Below are 18,990 nucleotides of genomic sequence, written 5' to 3'. Positions count from 1 at the left end.
AGGACACCGTGCTCGCAGCGTGGCCGAATGTAATGAAGCGGCGCCCGTGCCCGAGGGCCGCTGTCTTCTTTCCACTCGGCCACGCTGCGAAATTGCATGGCGAGCTGCAGAAATGGTTTCGGGTGGACGACATTGGCTGTGCAGCGCTGGTAGTCGCAGGCCCACAGGCCCTAGACGCTGGAGTGGAAACGTCTCTGGCGGGCGGTACTGGCTGTGCCTGGGTGGTCGCTCTTTTGCACGCCACGACGTGTCTTGCAGAACTGCCGAAGACTCCGGCGGTCGACTTTGGCTGCCTCGTTGTGGCCGCAGGTCTCGGCCACGCTGCGATTCGGTTTGGGGATCTGCCGAAAGGGTATGTGGGGGCGAGACTGGTTGCATCGCAGAAGTTTGCCTCGGCCACGAAGCGACTTTCTGTGGGCAGGTGCCAGCCATACATCCGGCAGTCGACTCAGGCTGTGTCGCGGAGTAAGCGGCGGACGCGGCATGCTCGAAGAAGTTTGCCGGAAGAGCATCCGGGGAGGCATAGTGGATGGCGTAGCTTCTCGACCCCCCTTTTCCGCTTCTTTGAGGACGTCGGTCACATTCGCATTATTGTCAACTCCGGGAGGATGGTCACGACCTTCGTCAGCAAAACGAAGTTTCAGTGGCAGTGGCTTTGGGAAAACGGAGAAGTCCTTTTCCGCAGATACAACCTCCACGTTAGTATTGGGATGTTCATCGCTCATTTTCCTCTTCTTCATCATCGCCCGGCACTGCTGGCGGTGTTCGGGCGGCACCGTCGTTGTGGTGTGTCGCAGAGTTCCCATCCGCGGTAGAGTCTGGGTCGGCAGAGATAGGGTCGGAGGAATCGAAAAGCGGGCGAAATACATAAGTAAACCTGGCGCACCATTCAGTCCAGGATTGTTGTTTGACGCCTTCGTAGTTGTGCCATGCCTTGGCAGCATCGCGAAGGTGGTCGATGGCCACCAGCCATTTCTGATGGTCTGGCCAGGCATGGCAGGCGGCGAGGTCGTTTACTGTTTTGACCCACAGGACGTCATTATCCTGGAATCCTCGGAACTCCGGTAGTTCCGATGCAACAGCTGAGGTAATGTGGACTGCAAAGGTCTGGAGGCTCTCGCGGCGAAACGGTCTAGTTCCTGGAGAAGCAAGGATGTCGCCCGCATGACGTCCGTGGGAAGGTTGAGCGAGGAGCCCGAGGAGCCAGGGGCGATGGCCGTGGAGAACCCAAAGTTTGAAGGCGCCAAGCTGTGAAGCTGTTCGGACAAGCGCGTGGCTGCGCAATGATCCTCGTAGCATCGTCGGCTGAGCCACGTGGAGAACCATTGGCTGCGGCCGCGGAATATGTTTTCGTCGCAGCAATCAGCATGGCGATGTCCTCAATAAGGGAAGCGTGGTCAACACGATGAATGGCATCACCGGTAGAATACCGTCGAGTCGCCGAGGAGGCCTGGACGCCTTCCCCGGACGGTGCTTGCAGCGCCGGCAGGTAAGCGGGTGTCGAGGAGGCTTGGACGCCGTCCCCGCCGAACTGTGCTTCCTGCGGCGGCAGGCTTGCGGTTTCCATGCCCTAGGAAGCGTGGAGGGCGTCCCTTGACTGGCGGCTCCGCAAAGCCGATGACAGACGAGCACAGGCGGTTTCTGCCTTAAGGCTCCGTGTTTGACGACTGCGCCATTGTAATGACGAGAGAAATAGACACAACGCCTATTCGCTAGGCCGGCTGTTTTATTCTGAAACTCGTTCTTCTCTTCCTCGTCCCAGCCGATCTCGCGCCCGTGCCCGAGCGCCGCTGTCTTCTTTACACTATGTAAATATCCTACGTTCCTTCTTGAAAGTACGCGCTCCCTCACTGGGAGAGGCCGCTACGCGGGGAGAGGCCGCTGTAATGGCGACCTTCACGGCCCCTTCTCAGCGGCCTCCTCGTGTGACGCAGCGGCGTCACGCGAGCTTGTCTCTCGTGGCGAGGACACCATCCGCGCTCGACACGGAGCTCAACGCCAGGATAGAGCTTGAGCAAAGGACTCGGACATCTGTCGAAGACTCGCTACGCGAGCTTTCCTCCACTGACTGCACCTAGCCCACGCCGTCGACCGAGATGAAAAATGACCTCAGGAAAAGACGGGAGGAGCAAGCGGCTGCTCGCGTCTCCACTGCTTCAGTGGTGGCTGCACCTACTACTGCGACCCTGAGTTGCTGCAGCTGCTATCGTGGCGGACGAGTCAGCTGGCCTGGAGGCAACCACAGAGCACATGGACGATGGGTCAGCCCCTCCTTCCCCCTCGGCGGCCTTCATGAAAGCCCCGGCTCGTCCTCCTGCCCCCCCCCCCCGAACACTCGGAGGAAGAAAAAGAGGAAAGGCGAACGGAAAGCTGCAGCTGGCTCCACAGGGGCTGCTGCTGCTGCTGCCTCTTCTCCCTCCGAGAGACTTCGCGCACTTCCTGCCGTCTCTGTACCCATAGAGATGTCATCCGCTGCTCCTGTCCCGGTGCCTGTGGTCTCCCCCTCTTCAGCCAGCCTGCCGGAGGACGAGGTGGCCTTCCAGGTGGTGCAATCCAGGGCTGCTCAACGCAGAGCTAGGCGCCTTGACTTTGCCGCTCTGCCTGTGAACCCCGACGTCGCGGGGACCGTGCTCTTCCGGCCCTCAGCTCCAGGGCGCTCGTTCCGAGGTCTCCTCCACTTGACCCTGGCCCAGGCTCTCTCGGGGCGGCCTGGGGTGGCTGACATCAGGGTCAACCACAAGCGGAACATCGTGGTGGCAGATGCGACGTCGAGGGAGTGCTTGGAACAACTCCTTGCTGTCACGGTGTTGCAGGGGATGCCTGTGGCAGCCCGGGAGCCGGCTGACCGCCGGACGAGCACGGGCTTCCTCCACGGGTGGATGGGGAGCCAGCGGATGACAGCCTGCTGCCAGCCATTCAGTCGCCCGTGCCGGTGCTGTCTGCTTCCAGGGAGGGCCGTACCATCGCCCTACGCTTCGAGGGCCCAGTCCCCCCGGAGCAGGTATCCCTGTTCAGGGTACCCTTCACGGTGCGGCCGGCCCGCCCCCGTCTATTGCAGTGCAAACAGTGCGGCAGCTTCGGCCATGTGAAGGTGTCATGCAGCTGGCCAACCAGCTGCATCCGATGTGGTCGCCCCCACCCAAAGGACGGGGAATGCCAACGGCCACGCTGCGTCAACTGCAGTGGCCCCCATCCCGCCAACACTCCAGCCTGTCCTCGTTGGCAGCAGGAGAGACGGGTGGCCACCATCATGGCCTCCTCCACCACGGCACTTTCTCGGCGGGTGGTCCGGGCCGCGGTACGTGAGGAGACTCGTGCGGATCGACACCTCCTACGGGTGGCCCCATCCTATGCCAGCATCCTCCAAGGCGTGAGCAAGCCTGCTGCCCCGTCTCCCCGGGCCTCTCACCGACCACCACCTGCAGCGGCACCTACCAGCACGAGCGCATCTCAGCCCGCTGCTCATAGTCCTGCTGCTTCTGCCGTGGTCTCGTCTGCAGGACCTCCTACACCTGCTACTACTGCCGTTGTCCTGCCTGCTGCAGTTCCAGCGGCACCTGGACTCACGGTTTCCACTGAGAACCAGGAGGCTGTGAACCACATGGTGCAGACCGTCCTGATGGCCATGCAGTTCGCCTGCGCCCAGGTCTCCGCTGCCCACCACACTCCACGCCATCTACCAACAGGCGGTGGCTTCCCTGTCTCCCACCTCCCAGCATGGCTGATTCCCTCCCAAGCCGAAATCACCGCTGCCGCCCAAGCGTGCTGCAGTGGAATGCCCTCTCGCTGCGAGTACGAAAGACAGATCTCTCCCAACACTCCAGCAGCACGACTACGACGTTCTGGCACTACAGGAGGTTAGGGGGACTGCATTGGACCTGCGGCCTCTGGCTACGTCGGCTACAATGGAGCCACGTCGTGCACTGTTGACTCCTCTGGGGCCACTCCATGCCTGGACAGTACCCGCCCCCAGGACACACCGCGCGTGGCAGTATACGTCCAACGCGAACTCCCTCACGCGGTGGTCGACGTGGCCAACGCGACAGGGGGACCACTTGAGTGCTGTTCGGTGACGGTGCGACTCCGGGGAGTAGACACGACCGCCGCGTCGACCCCGGGATGCCAGCATGCTGACCAGATTGACTCCACTGCTTGGGCGGCACTACCTCCTGTGCGGTGACATCAATGCCCACCACTCAGCCTGGGGAACCCGCAGAAACTGTTGTCGCGGGAGGGACCTAATGGATGTCGTCCACAAGCTGGGGCTCCAGGTACTGAACACCGGGTCCTTCACATATATCCAGCGGCTCGCCAGGACCTACCTAACGGCCATAGATGTCACCCTGGCCACACCCGGGTTATGCTACGGCTGGGCCACAGCGGCGGACTCCTGGGGATCAGACCACCTACCCATCCTCGTCACTCCAGCGGGCGGAAAGGTCCCTAGATCACGGCGGTGCGAGGTGGTGGACTGGAGGATCTACCGGCAGCACCTGGACGATCCCACGGGGCCACGAGACATCTTCGGGGCCATGGCAAGGGCGGCAGAAGCAGCCACCATCGTCACAACAGTGCCAGTGAATCAGCCGGTACGAGACAACCACCACCTCAACCTACGAGCGGCGAGGCGACGGGAAGAACGAACGTACCTTCGTGGAGGAAGCCGGACGACGTTCAACCGCCTTAACGCTGCCTGCCGACGGCATGCCAACCAACGCTGGCGGCAGGGATGGCAGGGCATCTGTAGCACCGTTAGCAAGATCAAGGGAGGTGCCAAGGCCTGGCGACTACTTGGGTCCCTCATCTCCGGACCATCGTTGCGGCAACCCGTCCTAACGGCCGCCATCGCAATTAACTTAAGGGAGGACGCGCTGGCGGAGCAGCTAGCAGACCAGTTCTCTGTGGTGGCGGCGGCGCCGCAGCCTGCTGCAGTCCCCGACCATGGAGCTCCCTGCCTTCCGCAGGGCCATCATCCCGCCTGGGCCGCAAGCCAGATCGAGGCCTTGTGCAGGGAGTCCATCACTGCACACGAACTCAATGCAGCCCTCGCACGGACAAAGCGTCGCAGTGCCCCGGGAGCTGACGGCATCACCTACCAGATGCTACGGAAGCTGGACGATGCTGGCCGGCGGCGACTGCTGGGAGCCATGAACGAGGTCTGGTGGACTGGAGTACTCCCGGAGACCTGGCAGACGGCGGTGGTGGTGCCCGTGCGGAAACCTGGCCGTCCCGCGTCGTCCATTACATCGTACCGGCCCGTCTCACTGACCTCTTCCTCCTGTAAACTGATGGAGGCCGTGGTCCTGCCTCGCCTCAGATGGATTGCAGGGGCGATGAACTTCATGCCAGAGCAATAGACAGGGTTCCGCCGCTACCGCTGCACGGCTGACTCTACAGCTGACGTGGTCTCCACTCTGGAGGATGCGAGAAACAGAGGAGACGTGGCCCTCCTGGTCCTACTGGATGTCCAGAGTGATTTCGATGGCTTGCCACATGTGGTCATCGAGAGTGCTCTGGACGCGCTTGGCGTTGGGGCTGCCTTCGACGTTTCATCACGCCGTTCCTGACACGGAGGACCCTCCGTGTACGAGTTGGCCGGACCACCAGCAGCCCCAGGGCCGTGACGTCCGGGGTACCACAGGCGTCTGTCCTCAACCCGCTCCTCTTCAATCTGGTGCTGGCTGCCCTCCCAGCGGCCATCCCAGAGGACGAGAGGTACCCAACACAGTGCTCCATCTAAGCCGATGATGTAGCGCTGTGGGTGCACGGGCCAAGACGACACCTGCCGGCGGTCCGGCGGTCGCTCCAGCGGACCTTGGATGCTGTGGCCTCCTTCTTTCGGGGCATCGGGCCGCAGGTGTCTCCCACGAAGACGGTTGCCCTGATTGTTCATCTGAATGCGGCTGCAAGGGTCTACTCTCAGAAGTTGACCCTCGGAGGTAGGCCCATCCCATGGAACAAGACGGTGACCTACCTGGGACTCCAGATTGATCATCGTTTGACCTGGATCCCGGCGGTTAAGGCGGTCATCACCAAGGCAGCACGGGTGCAGACCATGGTGGGGCGGATCCTGCTGCGTGGCCGTGGCTGTCCTCTGAGGGTGGCCCTGCGGCTCTACCATGGAGCGGCCACTGCAACCATGCTATATGCCCTGCCCCTGGTGCAGCTCTCCCTTCGCCGCAAGGACCAGCTGGAGAAGCCGCATCGACTGACCATCCGGACGTTCCTGGGGCTGCCACGCTCGTCTCCTGTGGCTTCACATTGGCAGAGGCTCAGGCGTCTCCGGTGTCCCTGCTCATGCTAGCGCAGGCCCTGCTACACGTGGACCGGACGCACAGAGCACCAGAAGGAACGGCTCTCCTGCAGCGCCTCGAGGGCTGCCCATCCTCCTGAATGGGGGGCATATGTGCCCTCTACAAGGAGATAGTGCTGTAGCCACCCACTCCAGTCGTACCACCACCCCAACCCGGCGGCCACCGGACATCCACCTGCACCTGGGGAGACTGACTAAGAGGCGCTCCCCGGCTTGCGAGCTTCAACAGGTAGCGGCGGCCAAGATCCACCAGCAGCTGAGGGGCCACCTGCTGATGTTCACCGATGGCTCCGTGTACCGGAACCCTCCCTCTGCCGCCGTTGCCTGCAGGATCCCGGAGCTTGGCACAACACTGCAGTACCACCTCCCCTTCTCAGCCAGCTCCACTGCAGCTGAACTGGCAGGACTCCACCTCGCAGTGGACCACCTTGCCGCCAACCTGCCGATGCAGCCCGTGGCCGTCCTCACGGATTCGAGACCAGCGCTCCAGGCCCTTCAGCATCCTGACCAAGCGGGCGTCACGGTGTCCTTGCTCCTAGAGAAACTACTGGCCGTCATGGCCTGTGGCGTCACACTCTCCCTTCACTGGCTACCCTCGCACGTGGGGATAGCTGGTAATGAAGAAGCTGATGCCGCGGCCAAGGAGGCACACCGCCCTGCGGTCCCGGTCTCCTATGCTGTGGCGGCAGGTGACTTCTGACGAGAAAGGCTTCTCCACCTGCTGAAGGCGGCCCATCCACACCAACGGGTGGCGAACGGCAAACCCCCACGTCCACTGCGGGAGGCCAGCTCGGAGAGGAGGGAGCTACGGCTGCTGCTGCGTCTCCGCACCGGAAGCGCCTGGCCTGCTGCTGGAAAGTACTTTAAGGGCCGCTGTACCTCACCAGACTGCAGCAGATGCGGGTCCCCGGAGACGCTCGAACACATCTTGTGTTTTTGCCCAGCGCTGGATGGTCCACGCGACACCATGAGACGGCGCTACCGTCATCTAGGCCTCCCTGCCACCACTGTGGAAGACCTGATCTTCCCCCCAAGATCCGAAGCCCTGGCCCTGCGAGCCTTCCTGGAATTCGAAGCAGCGGCGGCACTCGAATCGCTATGAACCCCTGTACCACAACAGGCGCTTCCAACTCCAACGCCTCCTCCACCGTGACGATGGCGGACTGCTCCTGACCATCTTCTCTTTCATCTGTAGCGAAGCGATTGAACTTGGTAATGGGTCGTCCTCTCGAACACCTTCTAGTGGGTCGCCCTCTTCGGCTCTTTTTCGAAGAGAACGCAACTCGCGCTGAGAGTCGGCCCCGCCTTGACTGTCGCTGTTGAGTATCGTCGCCGCTAATAAACCTCTTTATAATTTGGTGGAGAGTGCTGAGCCTTCACAACTTCGGCCCTCATTCGATGCCCCTGGCTCTTCGATCCCGTACCCTGCCGCCTACCATGCCTCAAGACGCCTCCCAGCAAACGACCCCGCCCGCACCGACATGTCCCGGTGTCCCTCGTATTCGCGACCCTCCAGTCTTCACTGGCGCCGATGGTACCGACGTGGAGGACTGGCTCGCCATTTACGAGCGCGTGAGTGTCCCCAATAAATAGGACGAGGCCGGAAAATTGACTAACCTGGTTTTCTACGTCGCGGGTGTGGCGGGCCTGTGGTACAACAACCACGCATCCGATTTTACGACGTGGTCCGACTTCAAGACCGCCATTATCAACGTGTTCGGCCGACCTGCCGTTCGTAAGCTCCAGGCCGAACAGCGCTTACGTGAACGCGCTCAGCAGGCCGGTGAATCATTCACCAGTTACATTGAAGACGTCCTCGATTTCTGTAAGAAAGCCGACGCCACCATGTCCGATTCTGACAAGATCAGGCACATCATGAAAGGCATCGACAACGACGCCTTCACCATGCTGCTCGCCAAGAACCCCAGCACAGTGGCAGAGGTCATAACGCTCTGCCAAAGCTATGAGGAGCTGCGCCGGCAGCGATCGATGACCCGTCGCTCTCCATCACGCGACGCCGAGCTTGCTGGTTTGTCGACCATACCCGACCACTCCGCGTTGCTCGCAGAGATCAAGACCTTCGTGCGCGAGGAAATCGCGCGCCAGTTCTCTCTGCTGGACTTTTCTCGCCCTCGGTACGCTCAACAGTCGTCGACCACCCTTCTGCCTCCCCTCCGTCGAGCAATTGAGCAGGAAATCGCGGAGGTCATGCCCGAGTACCACCAGCACCATCCGGCTCCTGCACCTTTGAGTTACGCCCAAGTTGTCGCAAGACCGCCCCCATCAATCGCTACGGCTGCCCCACACATTTACGCCCAAGCCTCCACTCGACTTCACTCTTTCGAAGCTGATGTACCGGTAGCCTACGCCGACGTCACGCACAGGCCACGACTGCAGCCCACCACGCAGTCCTATCAGTTGCCGCCCCGTCAATCCCGTCCTGCACCATGGGCGGGCCCTGCCCCAGCGAACCGATGGCGTACACCTGACAGCCGCCCCATATGCTTCGCATGCGGTTACGCCGGCCACGTGGCGCGTAACAAGACATGGGAAGCTGGTACACAACCCCCGTGGCGCAATCAGTGGCTAGGGATCGGTGGTTGACACCGCATCCTGCCGTCTTCCGGTTTCTCCTATGCAAACGCGGTATACATAAGACAAACCGGAAGCTGCATCAATGTTAGATTAAGGGAACACGAGGCCAATTGCCGCACCGATGGCCTTTCACATATAGGCGCGCACTGCAAAGAGTGCGGGTGCGCCCCTCAATTTGAAAAAACCAGCATCATCGCCAGGAATAATAAACAGACAACTCGCGAGATAATAGAGGCTTTGAACATTCATAACAGCAACTCATGTATCAGCGTTCCCTCCATCGCCCTGCAGCAGAAGGAAATATGGTAATTGAGCAGGCCAGCGTGATAAAACCCTGTATATTTTATCACCTTCGCGTGTTTCTGTCTAATCACGTGCATGTATATAAGTGTGAGTCGACGTGAATAATGATCAGTTGAGAGTCCGGCGTCTGTCCTCGTGTATTCTTCGTTTGTATATCGTGTCCGTTGCACTCAGTTTAATCATGAACCCATACCAACTTGCCCAACTATCAGTGTTACTGAAGTTCAGCTAATAGCGCGCGGTCATTGTAGTCTCTGGCGACCTCGAAAGCTGCCAAAAACGCGACCGTGGGCCACGTGTACGACTGAAAAGTGGAAGACACCTGTAAGCTTGTCGGAGAATGGGAAACAGAGTTTTAAAGATGACACTCTTTCTTGAGATACTTGAACGCAGAAATTTTGGTCTGTCTGTCTGTCACACGATTCAGCCACCTGGCCAAAGTTTAAGCACTTGCTGAACGCCCAGCCATCTTGAAATGGTAGCTGCGTTCGTACTTGTGAACATTGTTCATCAAAAAGCAAATAATACGCATATCTGAGGCGCAACATCAATACGTAAGTATGAGGTGGTGTGTTCCTTTACTAGAAACGACATAGATACGTGATTCTAAAGACCCTAGTGTTTCTTAGGCTGCGCTGAAAATGCGGCGCTATGCACGAAAAATCCCTCTGCCGACGATTGGTGCCACCTGGCAGTGGCCCTGGGAACAGCATCACGGGTGGCCGCAGGTGAGACCAGGACTCATGTAGCAACGTTTATAGAACTCATGTAGCAACGTTTGTAAACGATGTCATGTAGCACGGCCGGCAGAAAATTATCGTCTTTCGACGACATTTGCAGCGAAGCACGCAGATAAGCGGCCAATCTTGTGTAAATGAATCTTTTTGAAAATTATTTTAGCTTTTTGTAGTGTTCTTTTGCTATCTCGGCGACTGGATTGTTTGTCTAAGAAGTTATTTACTTTTGGGTTCCTTAAGCATTGTATGTGTTACTTTTATTAAGCCGCGGAAGCAGTGGCCCGCATCAGAGTGAGCTGACTGTGTAAAATGTTTTCTTTGATATAAGAGCACGTTAGTCGTGAGTGAAGAATTGTACGACCGCTAATTTTGAAAGAGTGGTAGCGTTTGGCGAGCGAAACTGAAGTTTACAGGTTTTCTGCGTTTTATGGGTAACGCGAAGCAGTACTCCGTCACCGTTTTAAGGGGGCAAATGAGCAATTCTGAGGAAGGTCTTAGCGTAAAGCCATAGTGGTTTACGAAATGCTCATTTTCGTCAATGAGTGTTGCTGTTCTCGTGTTAGGATTGACAGGCAATTGAGGCAGTTGTTTCAGCACGAAACCAACGCAGATTTTGTCAGGTGCTCCTGATGTGTACGGCATTGAGACTTATTTTCTTAGCGTCTCGATCTTCGTGGTCATTTAGGTTCAGACGCATGTTCAAAGAAGTTTAGTTTCTATGGATGTGGCGTACGGCTGATGGTATGTGTAATATTTCAGCGATTTATAAATGCGAGTAGTGTAAAGCTGAAGCGACCAGCAGAGCCCAATGCGTTCTTTCTGTACCAGAGGGGCTGACATGAGGAGGTAACATTAACCAAACGAGCTTGTTAGTGCGCGATGTCCATTCCCTCTACTTAATATGTACTGATGCGCTAGTTGGTGAGCCATGATTTTCGAATGGCAGCGCACAGCGCTTGTGTTTGCGTATTTTTATGTGTACGTATTTGTTGCCCTTTTGTGCGCCGCCATTCGAAAATCATCCCTCTATTTTGTGATTTTCATTGAATGCTTATGGATCGTGCGATCACTTGAGCTGGGCATTACGCTTTACCGAACGTTGAGGTTAAGGATACGTTTCAGACAGTTATAAGACGCAGATGAATCTGTGGTCAAAGAGTTTGCGAGTGCGTCAGTGTGTCCCACAAGTAGGTAATGGCGGCTACGTTTTCAGCTTGTTTTGAGTGAGCGTAAGGAATACGCACAGATATCTTTTGTAAGTTTCTCCTCTTCCATGACTGTTGTAGCTTTGGCGGCATGAAATTCCGTCAAAATTTTAGAGTAGCGGTTTTTCATTTGTTTGTGTTTCTTGAGAAGCCTGCAGGGTTTTAAGCGAGACCAAGGCGCGTGATCGCGGCATGGCACTGAGTTGTGTGGTTCGCTTTGCTGCTGTCGGTCATTGTGAGATGGTTTGGGAGTTTGTTGAGAGTTCGCAGTTGTGATTCCAAGTCAAGCCATCGTCCTCGTCACCAGTCGTTCTCTTCGTGCCCAGCGGTTGTCAGCGCGGGCGAGCCGAGATTTTCCGAGCGGCGGAGGAGCTGTTACGTTTGGCCCTAGAATTCTTCGAGGCAGATGCAATTGTGCGTGCACCTGTCTGCCGGAATGCTGTCTGCCCCATAGTGGGGCTTGGACGGAGGCACGGAGCCCCACCTTTCTTGGAGATGTGCTTCCGCACACGTGGTCAAGTGCGCGAAGCACTTCGCCGGAGTCCAGTTGCGAGGAAACTAACGGAGGTTTCAGGAACACCCCTTTCTTGTGCGGTGTGTCAGCGAGGGACAGCGCCGCTGGAGACGCTCTCATCGATTCAGGTGATGCTTCCACCTGAAGGCAGCCATCAGCACTTGGAAGTGCTCCCGGCAGCGGCAGCCAATGTCATCGACGTTTCACCCCCCCCCCCTTCCTTCGGACTAAACTTCCACGCCGACATTCCAATATTCGAGTCGCCGGGGCGTGGTTCGTGAACATCTATATTGTGCGGTGCACTGGTGTTTCCCCATTGCACTTATCGTCCTTGGCCCTCATCACCGAATGTACTGTGGGGCCCATTACCTCCTTTCTGGCGGCAGGGCGCTGTGGCGGCAAGTCACCGGATTGGCGGGAGCTGCTGACACCGGTTTCGAGTGCCTCAGTGTTGGCAGACTCGGGGCTTATAAAGTCCGAAGACTTTTGTGGTTAATGCGTTCAGTTGATTCATTCGTTCACTCTCTCACTTGTAACTATGTAAGTAAGCCTACGTTCATTGACATTATGAAACCGTTAAGCGCTCGAAGACGGGAACAAGAAGACGACACATAGAGCGACACACAGAACTTCAATGTACCAACTAGCTCGGACCCAGCCTCTGCTATGTTCCTTCTTGCAAGTGCGCGCCTCCTCACCGGGAAAACATCGCTTATGTGGACGGAAGGCGGGAGCCAGCTACCCTAATGAGACCCGCCGAACCCCACACCTCACGGTACTAAGATTTACGTGCACGTTAAAGAACCCCAGGTGATCGAAATTTCCGGAGCCCTCCACTACGGCGTCCCTCATAAACATATCGTTGTTTTGGGACGTTAAACCCCAACAACTATCTAGCGCCTAGGACATGTTAGACTAAGAGAGCAGCAGAGGAAGTGCGAAAATAATGACCGCTTGGGTGCTCATTGCACACAGCATCAATGCAAGCCATTGTTCAACAAGACGGCGGTGCTTGATAGACACAATGACACGACCAAACTATTAATCTTAGAGACGCACCATACTTACAAAAATGGAGCGAAGTGCATCAGCCAGCCCTCTCTATCTCTTTAAGCGATAGAAAAATTGACTTCCTGAATGTTACGCACAGGCAGTAAACAGATTGTGGTACCTCTCGTGTTCTTTTCTTTGCTAGTAATCAAGTTTTTTTTGCGCTAGTTCGTGCTTGTACCGTATGCAATAAACCTTCACTTGAGAGTCAGCGCTGTTCGTGTGTGCTCCCTCGTCTTTCGTCCTGTATTCTGCGATGTACAATTCTATACGTTATGAATCAAGACCAACCAGCCCGGCTGTCAGCTCTGTTGTCTGCAATGAAGGAGAAATGAAACAAACAAAAGGCGCCATTTTCCCAGCTATCGGCACATCCCTTCAGTTACCTAATTATGTTAGACTAGGCGCATACAAAATTACAGTAACGAAATCAATTAAGACGCTTGGAGTAATTTTCAATGAGCATGTATACTGCAATGAGCCTATAGATTTCATTAGCATAAAGGTGTGACGCATGGTTGGTGTTTAAATCGTTGTCGGCGTCTTTTGCCTGTTAGTGTAAAGCGACTTATTTGTCAAGCTCTTTTCCATGCCCATTTGAACCACTGTGCTTTAGTATGGGCAAACACTAAATTCACAAATCTGAATAAGCTACAAATACTTCAGAAAAGAGCGATTAGGGCAACAAACTGTACCTTAAACACAGAGGACAACCTTTTGTTAAGCATAAAATTGTTACGGCGAACAACATACACCAATTCAGGTTGCTACAATCCAACATTAGTGCAAATAGCCGAAAATCTGACGCATTTCTGACACTTGCAAATCTTGACCGCACTCGAACCATTTACTTCCATCGATATAAACCCCCCTGGAAAATTCCATTATCACGCACTATTTGCGGCACGCAAACCCTTAGCCGCACATTACCAGCCATTCTGTCTGCAGCTTCGCACTGTTTGCATTGTGTTGCTTTATATCATTGTATTTCACTAAGCCTAGAACTACAATGTCATTATGTGTTCTCTTTTCTTCTGATGCAAAAACACGATTCTATATGCACTATTATTTTATACAAGTGGGTATTAATTATTCGTTTTTCGCTTGTATATTTACCCTGTCATTTAATTAGCTTTTTGTTGGTGTTATTACTTGCTTGTTCTTGCATCTTTGTTTTCTATTATTACCCTGTCCTTGCCCCTACAGGATGGACGGTCAAGCTGCAGCAACTGCAGCTTTTTTGCCGCTTCCCCATTTTCAGCGTTGTATCTGTTTGGTGAAAAATAAACAATCACTCATCACGCAAATCCCAGGCAGACCGATAGTATCCAACAAGAATACAACTACTGAGCCGCTATCAAGATTTCTCAATCATCGTTTATCTACTGTACTAGCCACTTTTCCATTCTTTGTTCAAGGTGCACCTCTTTCCTTCGAACAATACATTCCATTAACCAAACACAGACGCTCTAAGGTCGGACCATTCTGATAACATTAGATGTTTGCTCCCTGTATACGAATATACCTATCACTGAAGGAATTGAAGCGGTCTCAAATTCACTTATTTCTGAGTGACTTTGCATCTCGTCACAAAAATTAGCCCTCACGCTTAATTATTTTCAATTTGATTCGACCTACGACCTACAAATTTGGCACTATTAACCCCTTTTGGCAACCCCTTTTACACCAACATACGCCAACATTTTTATGGGGCTGTTAAAATCAGAGCTTTTACAATTGTCGCCGGCAAAGCCTACCACCTATATCCGCTACATAGAGGACATACTGATTATATGGGAACATGGCGTAAGCGCACTGAACGCGTTCGTGGATCATTGTAACAAGTTTCGCTCTAGTATTCAATTCACCATGCACCATTCGTTCAGTGAAACTAACTTGCTAGACACGACGGTATCTATCGAAGCCAGAAAATTTAAAGACGGCGCTATAGAGAAAACCAACAGATAGCCTGGACTACACTAATCATCACACTGCAAACAAGGGATATGTGTCGGACAGGCGAGGCGTAGCGCATAAGAAGGATCTGTAGCGACGACGTCGACTGCGTCCACCACTCAAACAACCTACAGGAAACATTAGGCGAAAGAAACTACCCGCACACCGCTCTAAACGGGGTCTGCAGCGAAGCACGCAAATTGGACAGAAACTCAACACTAGGCAGAAGAGCCGCTAGCATTTATAAGGAAATAGTCAAATGCGCTCCCAAATAAAAATAATATCCTCCGCAAGTGTTATCCAATATTAGCAAGCAACGATCCCCATAGAAAAGCGTTTCCCGAAGTACCAGAGGTCGTGTATCGCCGCAATAGGAACTTTACCTGTTGGTGCATACAAAACTAAACCATTATTCTAATTCCCACATAATTCCTTGACCTCGTCCAAGACGTAAGACTTGGAAACACCTTCATTATGAAGTTATAGTTAAAAGCACCGGAAGCGATTACGTCCATCATGTAAAACCTAGTTTTGCTTGCACCAGTTGAAACGTCATCGACATGATCGAATGTTCATACTGTCACCAAACAGTAAACTGGCCTGTCACCCTGTTAACGTTAGATTAAACGGTCATCGTGCGGACACGGCAAAGAAATTACCGAGTGGCAGAGCGTTTGAATGTAGCAGGAAACAATTTGGACAATCTCACACTTTACATACTTCAGTCGAACTTCCGGTCCCCAAGAGACAGAGTATAAAGAGCCAAACCTTATTCACACGTTTAATACACCCCAGCCAGCAGGTATAAACGTTTCAAAGGGGGCATGTTGGAAATAAAAACACTGAACGCCCACCAAAAAGCGGTTGTTTAAAATATAATAACCTTTCGCCTTCCACACAGCCTTGCTCACTGTTGAGTGAACAAGGCTTCCGCGTGGAAGCCGAAACGTTATTATTTTTTCAACAACACATTTTTGGTCGGCGTTAAATGTTTTTATTGCTACCATGCCGTTACACCCCAACCAGACGAGATTTCGTTCAATTCTCAATTTCGCTTCAAAGGGGGCTCTTGAATCCATCCGAAATGGTGCATACACAACGAGCACCAAGTGAATTGGCCCCTCTTTAAGAAGCGTGCGAATCCCCGTGAAATTATCATTGGGAAGTGGAGCTTCCTAGTGACGACCATAATTCAGCTAATTGTCTACCCTCCCCCCGACCCCACTTTCTTTTTCACGGAATAGTCCCCTTTCCTTTTTGACTCACCCAATTTGTCACGGCGGCCCCTCGTTCTCCCTCACCCCCGCTTCAACAGTTATCCCAACACCTCCCATCCTTTGGATTGAAGGAGAGGCCACGAACCATACACATAGAAGCGCTAAGGAAAGCAGTCGCAGCCTTGAAGAGGACAAGTCCGCTTGTCGAAACGTCGGCTCCGGCACACACCTTGTTTACGAATATTTCACCAGAAGCATCACTGTAGGCTCTGGCATTTGTGCACTACCAAAGGCCGCAGATGCTAATGACAAGAATGCATCATCATTGGAGACACTCGAAGACAAAAATATCGATGTTTTGTGTAGTGTGCAAGGTGCGGCAGCAATTGGATATATCTACAACAGAATTCAACAATCGTGGCATAAAATGTCTTGAGCCACTTCCTTCATTTTAGAATGTGACTTATCACAAGCAAAATACCAGTTCTGTAAAAAAAATTACTGCACTCCGTGGCTCAAAGAAGAATCGCCTAATATGCTCCTGGTTATTGATATTTTTGTGGACAGAATCACAACACACGTAACGAATAAAAGCACCCGGCTGGTCCAAAGCGAGAGTACACAGTTAATGTTTTGAAGGCCCAGATTAAGCAATATCAATGACAATAGATTATTGGTCAGCTGCCAGCTCGTAAAACATCACAAGCTACGTGACGCCAACAGGCAGAAAAAGAGTGTTCCACACTCGCCGCCATGGCTGCGACTGGCGCTGACTAACACTCCTAGATTTAAGTGCACATATATACCCCATAAAGCGGACGGGAGGATGACCGCCGCCGTAGCTCAGCGGTAGAGCATCGGACGCGTTATTCGAAGGTCGCAGGTTCGGTCCCTGCCGGCGGCAAGTTATCTTTTCGTCCACTTTACTTTCTTCCCACTTTATCCTAATTAGAACAAATAACATCCCCCAATCCTTTCTTTGGCATTATTGTCTGTTAGTTCTCATTAATATTGTGTCTAAGAAACGAGCCCTTAAAAGTTACCGTCTTTCCCTCATTCATAGCGAGGGTCTCGTTCTGGCAGACTTGATGCCTTAAGCTAGTATGCGAGGGATTATTAGTCAGCTGCCAGCTCGCAAAGGATCACGTGCTACGTGACGCCAACAGGCAGAAAAAGTGTGTTCCACACTCGCCGCCATGGCTGCGACTGGCGCTGATTAACACTCCTAGATTTAAGTGCAAATATATACCCCATAAAGCGAACGGGAGGATGACCGCCGCCGTAGCTCAGTGGTAGAGCATCGGACGCGTTATTCGAAGGTCGCAGGTTCGGTCCCTGCCCGCGGCAAGTTATCTTTTCGTCCACTTTACTTTCTTCCCACTTTATCCTAATTACAACGAATAACATCCCCCAATCCTTTCTTTGGCATTATTGTCTGTTAGTTCTCATTAATATTGTGTCTAAGAAACGAGCCCTTAAAAGTTACCGTCTTTCCCTCATTCATAGCGAGGGTCTCGTTCTGGCAGGCTTGATGCCTTAAGCTAGTATGCGAGGGATTATTAGTCAGCTGCCAGCTCGCAAAAGATCACGTGCTACGTGACGCCAACAGGCAGAAAAAGTGTGTTCCACACTCGCCGCCATGGCTGCGACTGGCGCTGACTAACACTCCTAGATTTAAGTGCACATATATACCCCATAATGTGGACGGGAGGATGACCGCCGCCGTAGCTCAGTGGTAGAGCATCGGACGCGTTATTCGAAGGTCGCAGGTTCGGTCCCTGCCGGCGGCAAGTTATCTTTTCGTCCACTTTACTTTCTTCACACTTTATCCTAATTACAATGAATACCATCCCCTATACTTTCTTTGGCTTTAATGTCTGTTAGTTCCCATTATATTATGTATAACTAAGAAACGAGCCCTTAAAAGTTATCGTCTTTCCTTCAAATTAAGTAATAGTGGTTTGTCCCAATGACCCCATTCACACAATAGCGCAAGTCAGGCGTTGGAAGACTCCTGTTCTGCACTGCTACTCCACTCTAGGCATACAACATAACAGCAACCACACAGACATAGTTTGCGCACCTGTCGTACTTTCCTGTGGCCCGGACTGCCAACAGTGCGCGGCACAAGAATGTTGCGCAGCACATCGTGGAAGGTCTCTTGCTCTGCCAAAGGGAGTTCACTTGCGTACAGCAGCTGATCTTGGACCAAAGGCTGCAGGTCACGCACCCACTGCAACAGAAGGCACATTCTGGTTGACTTGCATTCAGGGCAACACAAAGGCGTTAAACAATAGCGTTAAACAGCTCATTTCGCGGAACTTCCGGCGTGGTTCTCCGTGAGCGAGAAATCGCAACAGATGCAAATAATAAAAATTGTCGCTCCGAGACGCAATCGAAGCCAGGCCTTCTGCGTGGCAGACATGTCTTTTAATACAGAGCCACGCCACCAATCAAAGCTGCTTCAGATGAAAACTCGATACAGACGTCATGTAGTACGAAGAGCCAGCCAGCCAGCCGGTCAATCAATCAGTGAATCAATCAACCAACCAATCAATCAATCAATCAATCAATCAATCAATCAATCAATGTAACTGTTTTCATGATCAGAAAATTGAATAGTCAAACATTATTCGGACCGATAGCTTAAAGAGGCTAGTGGCCGGTCCAACGCAATATGCCATAAAGAATGTACAGGTCACCTAAGAGGAATGAAAACAAAAAGGAACGTACATACATATACACTTAGTAGCATACAGCTTGCGATACGCAGGTACTTAAAAAAGCCGCACAGCTTGCCATTTGTGGTACGAGGAACAGCGGAGCTGGGGGTCAGCCTAGCTTGTCCTAGTTGGTTAACAAGTTTTTTTCGTTTTGCTATGTATTGCCAAGTTCTGCTAAGTTTTTGCAGGCCTTTCTAGGTTTCGCTATGCTTTGCTAGGTCTCTTTCGTCGTCTTCGTGCGAAGGTACGGCAACGAAGGGCAACTCTTTGGCCAGCGCGTCGGTAGAAGCACGTAAGCTGGGCCGCCCATTGTCTCCACCTGTGAATTACTGCGAAGGGACGGCTTGTCATACTCGTACGCGACACTCCACTTGGCT

General features: G+C 53.4%; 1 protein-coding gene across 3 annotated transcripts in view; it reads right to left on the bottom strand.

Annotated features, from left to right (window-relative positions):
• Positions 1 to 18,990, bottom strand: part of LOC119375584 (glutaminyl-peptide cyclotransferase) — a 354,571-nt gene that overhangs the window by 204,020 nt on the left and 131,561 nt on the right. For all 3 annotated transcript variants that reach the window (XM_037645800.2, XM_049420407.1, XM_049420405.1), the window contains one exon: positions 17,974 to 18,123. In XM_037645800.2, the coding sequence (XP_037501728.1) occupies positions 17,974 to 18,123 (150 nt within the window). The remainder of the gene's footprint in view (positions 1 to 17,973; positions 18,124 to 18,990) is intronic.

Source organism: Rhipicephalus sanguineus, chromosome 11, assembly GCF_013339695.2.
Source record: "Rhipicephalus sanguineus isolate Rsan-2018 chromosome 11, BIME_Rsan_1.4, whole genome shotgun sequence".
Lineage (NCBI taxonomy): Eukaryota > Metazoa > Arthropoda > Arachnida > Ixodida > Ixodidae > Rhipicephalus > Rhipicephalus sanguineus.
Note: the sequence above shows the minus strand (reverse complement) of the source record. Positions and strands in the feature narration are given on the sequence as shown.